The sequence below is a fragment of the Hibiscus syriacus genome, unplaced genomic scaffold, assembly GCF_006381635.1.
Source record: "Hibiscus syriacus cultivar Baekdansim isolate YM2019G1 unplaced genomic scaffold, ASM638163v2 tig00002880_pilon, whole genome shotgun sequence".
NCBI classification, from domain to species: Eukaryota; Viridiplantae; Streptophyta; class Magnoliopsida; order Malvales; family Malvaceae; genus Hibiscus; species Hibiscus syriacus.
Genome location: NW_024061952.1, coordinates 954342 through 960341, shown reverse-complemented (window position 1 = coordinate 960341; position 6000 = coordinate 954342). Strand labels below are relative to the sequence as shown.

Here is a 6000-nt window from a genome sequence, read left to right as displayed (position 1 = left end):
AAGCATTTAAATTTAAAAATATAAAGATTTCTTAAATATTTAATCAAAGTAGGGCCAAATTAAATAAGGTTAATCTCATGTTCTCAAATGTTTTGGTTTAATAACATTTTAGGTCAGTATAAGTTTAAATATTATACAAATTAAGTATTATCTTTTGAATTTTAAATTTAAATACCTAATAAATCATTATATATTTTTTAAAAAATTTTAATATTTTAGATACATTCAATATTTAATTATGACTTTATCTCTTGACTTAGATTACGCTGCACGCATGCATACGTGAAACGTTTAGTGTCGGCGGCGGGCTTGGTGGCGTCTGTGTCCGCCGCACTTCCCATAAAGATGAAATGTTACGACAACGACAACAACAGTTGATAGAGAAACAAGAGCGACGAACAAGATACGGCTGCTAAGATTCTAAGTGTCGCAAATACAATTCCTTTTTCAATCCTTTGAATTGATTGTTGATTTGACTATTGACTTTTATTTATTGATTTTTCTGATACAATCAAGATTTTTATTTACTTTAAATAAAATGGATCAAAATTATTAGAAATATGATAAAATTATAAAAAAAAAAATCTTACGTTATAAATATAATTTAATATGATTTAAGGAAGTGGTGACAATCAACTTTGAAATTAAAAAAAAAAGTATCATGATGTATTAGAGTATTAGAGATGACTGGAAGAAGCATATGCAAAACGATTAGTTAATTTTTTTTTGTTGCCCTCTAGTTTTAATGATTCGTCTTGATTAATCTGGATTGACCCGGGTCGTACATCTGATTTTGGTGGGTGAATCTCCTAATAGGGATTGTCTGTACACACAAGGTCTCAAACCTGAGATATTGCTTAAACGATATCAAGCTGCTTACCACTTGAATCAACCCCGTTTATATAAATTATTTTTAAAAGTTCATATTAGTTAGTTATTAAAAGTTACAACTCTTTTATTGAAATAATACAGTCTTATATAAACTGGCTTAAATAAAAAATTAATTTATATATTTTTGTTCTAAAACAATACTCGTACATTATGTAAATATAATTACTACGATATCATTGTCTTTCTAGATCTTGTGGACGACTTTTACGTTCTTCCCCACGTAATTCAACTCTGGACATTGATCCCTCTGTGCCCAATGAATGTTCATCCATCACCGTCGATGGACCTTCACGAGCCTCGGGTTTAACTCGCGGTTCAGCCTCGACTCGACATAGAGGACAGGTGGAATGCAAAGACAACCACTTGTCTATACACTCGGCATGAAAGATATGTCTACAATTTGGTAAAACTCTGGCCATGTCTTCCTCTTCCAACATCGTTAAGCAAACCGAACACTCGGTTGACTTACCATTATGATAAATTTCACCGAGTCCGGTGGTTTGCTTGAACTGGAATATGGGCAATGAGTTGATGACCGCGGGATCGAGCGGCGACTCACCAGACGTGTTTAAGCCCAGGCTACGTATGCGTCCGAGAAACGCTTGATGGCGGCGGCGGGCTTGACGGCGTCTATGTACGAACCTCACATAAAGATGAAATGCTATAACGAGGAAAACGATGGTCGACACAGAAACAAGGAAGGCGAACAAAATACGGCTGCTGAGATCGAAAGTGTCGCGTAAAACAGGGGAATCTGCGGCGTCCGCCATAGATTTTGTGTTGGAATTCTGGTAATGTAAATGAGACGAATGAGTATCCTCTGTTTTATATACATACATACACATATGTCAAATGTTTGAATGCGTCGGCAGCTGGGTTTCATAGTTGAAATTTCAAAATAGTCGATTTTTTTATATTTAATTATTGATGATGTACGAATATAATGAATTAAGTGGTGTTATTGGTTAAAAATAATTATTTACTAAATTTTTTAATTACATATATTTATTTTTTATTTTTTAATGAAGAATTGATGTCTGACTTTCCATCTGCCTATTTGTTTTACTGCTGCATTTTCCATGCAATTGGCATATATATATTACAAAGAAGTATTTGCTTCTAATTTTTCATTAGTAGTCAATGATATAAATATATTTATAGATGTAACTATTTAAATTTAGACTTTTTTAAAAAAATAATATTTTTTAATCATTAAAATTATTAATAAATTTCTATTTATATATTTATATAATTTAACTTATGAGTAATTTTATATGTTCTTTTATTCATAGTTTGTTTGTTTTATTTTATTTATTGCGTTACATTTTTATTTTTTCATATTGTGTTTATATATAACATATAATTTTTTATACGGAAAATCAAATAATTTTAGTATAAAATAACTAAAACTTATAATTGATTTAAAGTAAGAATTAAAATATCCAAATAACTTAACTAATAATCGATTGGTCTAGTGGAATAAGACACTAGTTTTTTTAAAATAAAGTTAAAGATTTAAATCCTGACATTTACATATAGAGTAAATTGATTTGGAATGATCATCTTATAAAAATAAACGAGAAAAATAATTATGATAATTTTGTACATAAAATGTCTACAATTAATATTAAGTTATTTTTTAGTTGTCATCTAGTTCTAAGGCTTTGCCCTGACTAATCTGGATCGACTCGAGTCACACACCTAATTTCGGTGGTTGAGTATTCCAGCGGAGATTTTCTGCATACACAAAGACTCAAACCTGAGACATTGCTTAACGATATCAATATGTTTACCACTTGAATCAATCTCATTAATAATATTAAGTTATGTTTAAGTTAATGGGTCTCTTTTATTGAGAATATTATATAATAATTTTTTTTACTAAATAAAATTATATATATGTGTTATGATTAGGTGTATTTAAAATAACTAATTTTTTCTTGTTATACTTTTAGGTAGTTACTGTTAAAGTAATACGTGTCATGTTTAGATATTTTTAAAACAATATTTTTAATAACATTTTATTTTTTTAAAAATAAAAAATATAAATGCGATACATATCATTTAATAATTTTTTTAACGACAGACACCTAAAAATATAATGAAAAAAATATTAGATATCTATTTTTAATGAAAAATCTTTAAAGACCGAAAGTAAATTTGAAATATAGTTTAAGCATCGAAAAGTATAGTATATTAAGCCTTTTTTTTAGTTTAATTATCAATTCAAATATGATATTTTTAAACAAAATTTTAAATAATAAACCCAAGTCTTTTCTATAAAAAAATAATAGGATAGTCTAGTAAGCATCATATATATACATGAGAATAAAGCAAATCCTTGTATTTAATATACATATACATACCAGAAGAGACACAACGATGCCTCGTTAAAAGCATAAGAAAAACTCAAAAAATAAATACTAGTAATTATTAAACCTTTAACAAATTTATTTCATTGTATTAAACATAAATACACGCCGCCTACTTCCCCGTTTCTTCTTTAACTCCATAAATGTTTCCTTAATCATTTTAAACAGAAATAAAGTGGATAGTTGAACCGCTTTTGAGATTCTCTTTCTTTTTCCAACGCAATCTCTCTTGGTTCCTGCATGAAACAGAGAGTTCCCCCGATGAAGTATATCCGAGCTAATAGCTTGAAACGCTTGTTCTCGTCGAAGAGACGCAGTTTCGAAGATGGCGCCGTCGATCACGGCCGTGGGGTTTTCGAGGAAGAAGACAAAGATGGTATCTTGATTGCTACAGCTGCTCAAAGACCTTCGTGGAAGTGCTTTTCTTTTGAAGAGATATTTTTCGCCACCAATGCTTTCAGCTCAGGTCTGTCTTCGTCTTGCTTCTTTGGGTTTCATTTTTTGTTGATCTTCCGTTTGATTTATGTATGTGTGTGTGGAAAGCAGATAATTTGGTGGGAAAAGGAGGGTATGCAGAGGTATACAGAGGAGTGCTCAACAATGGGGAAGAGATTGCAGTGAAGAGGCTAACGAAAACTTACAGTGACGAAAGGAAAGAGAAGGATTTCTTGACGGAGATCGGCACAATAGGCCATGTTGTCACCCAAATGTGTTGGGACTTTTAGGCTGTTGCATCGACAATGGCCTTTTTCTCATCTTCCAGTTCTCGTCTTTAGGCTCCGTTGCTTCTCGTCTCCATGGTAATATCTGTTTATTTCGATGTTTCCAGGTTGAATTGTTTCTCTTTTCTAGGTTTCATTCGAGCTTTTTCAACGCAGATGCGAATTCACCGCCAATTGACTGGAAAACACGGTATAAGATAGCGATTGGTACTGCAAAAGGACTCCATTACTTGCACAAAGTGTGCCAAAGAAGGATAATTCACCGCGATATCAAGTCATCCAATATTCTATTGACTGCGGATTTCGAACCCCAGGTACCAAATTATCGAACCATGCTCTACTTTTTCCGGTGTAGTATTTTGATTTTTCGAGTTCGGTGGTTAATTCGTTTCGAAATTGACGTTTTAGATATCGGATTCGGACTGGCGAAATGGCTTCCTTCTGAATGAACACACCATTCCATTGCTCCGATTGAAGGGACATTCGGGTATGCTAGTTCAACAATGAATTATCTAGTCTTTACACCGGAATAATCATACGGAATCGATAATGTTTAGCCATTTAGCACCCGAGTACTTCATGCACGGAACCGTGGATGAGAAAACAGATGTGTTCGCATTCGGGGTTTTCTTGTTAGAGATCATATCTGGGAGGAAACCGGTCAACGCCTGGCACCAAAGCTTGCACTGCTGGGTAATGCTGCAATTGCAGTGTCTTTTTCTATAACCATAAACGTGACATTGCCATACCCTTGCTTAGTTGCTTACCCTTTCGAACTCCATAGGCAAAACCTCTGTTGAACCGAGAAGAGATGGAGAAATTGGTGGATCCGAGGCTCCTTCGACAGCTCGCAGCTAAAGCGACTTACGTTCAAGGCATCGCTTTGCATTCAAGCGTCATCGGCCTGGCGTCCAACCATGACCGAGGTAGTGTTTTACCTGCAATTTGATTACTTACACACATATATTTATCATGGGATGATGCAATTTTCAGGGGTCAAACCAAGTTATTTTTGAAGGATAATTTGATTACTTAAATTTGGTGATTCTTGGCTGCACTGTTCTAAAGATGTTCGGTTCCACCTAACCTAAATCTGATGTCTCCGATATTTTAGGTTTAACCTTCTACGAGACCGATCACATCTCCTGATCCTCCGAAAAAAAAGAAAGAAAGAAAAGGAAATACTAACATATGCCATTGCTGATACATTTTCTTTTTTTGTTGCCATGAATCACGTAAAGCAAATGTTAACATTGACTAAATTATTCATTTGATATACAATTTTTTTATGTAAAATAATAGGTTTTGGAGGTACTTGTGGAAGGGGAAACATATAGAGAAAAGGAAATTGCCAGAAGAGGAGCAAGAAGAATTCTGGGGATTTAAGGATCTTGAATATGAATGTCACTCCTCTTTCTCAGTCTCACCAGATGATTCCATCTCTACTGCAAGTTCTTTGAGGGAAAGAAATTGAACAAAAAATCCAAAAAGAAAAAACAATTTAATATATATAAAAAAGGTAAGATACAACAAAGACAGCATACCTTAATGTTCAAATTCAAAGGACATGAAGAAAATAAAACTAGAACCTCCTTAGATAATTTTCTCGTCTATTCAAATTAAGACGTAATATTAATGTAGGCATGAAGATTGAGATGATTAATATGACATATTACTCTGTGGACAGCTTTGAATACATCAAGAAGTTGTCGTAAAAGGCTTTTCCGATCAGGATATGAGTCGTGATAAATGAAACATAAATTGTCAAACTATCATAAGGATAAAGAAAATTGTGTCCTAGAAGCAAACAAAAACAAACGCTTCATGAATATATGAAAATAAGAAAAATCGAAACAGAAATGATACTTATTTAGACTTAATTTTTTTTAAAAAAAACAACACTAGACCGTCGCCTAAAGTGAACATTTGAGAGGGAACTACAAAAAAAAAACTACTTTAGAGGAAAAATTAGATAACTGAAAAATTAATTTAATCAGAAATAATCTAATGGAACA

At 32.7% G+C, this 6000-nt stretch overlaps 1 protein-coding gene and 1 pseudogene across 1 annotated transcript; one reads left to right on the top strand and one right to left on the bottom strand.

The window, feature by feature from the left end:
* Positions 1-1064: 1064 nt before the first annotated feature.
* On the bottom strand, positions 1065-1661 carry LOC120161304 (E3 ubiquitin-protein ligase ATL41-like). The gene has a single exon (XM_039171584.1). The coding sequence runs from the start codon at positions 1659-1661 to the stop codon at positions 1065-1067; it is 597 nt and encodes a 198-aa protein (XP_039027515.1).
* Positions 1662-3413: 1752 nt separating this feature from the next.
* Positions 3414-5457, top strand: LOC120161414 (annotated as a pseudogene).
* Positions 5458-6000: the final 543 nt, after the last annotated feature.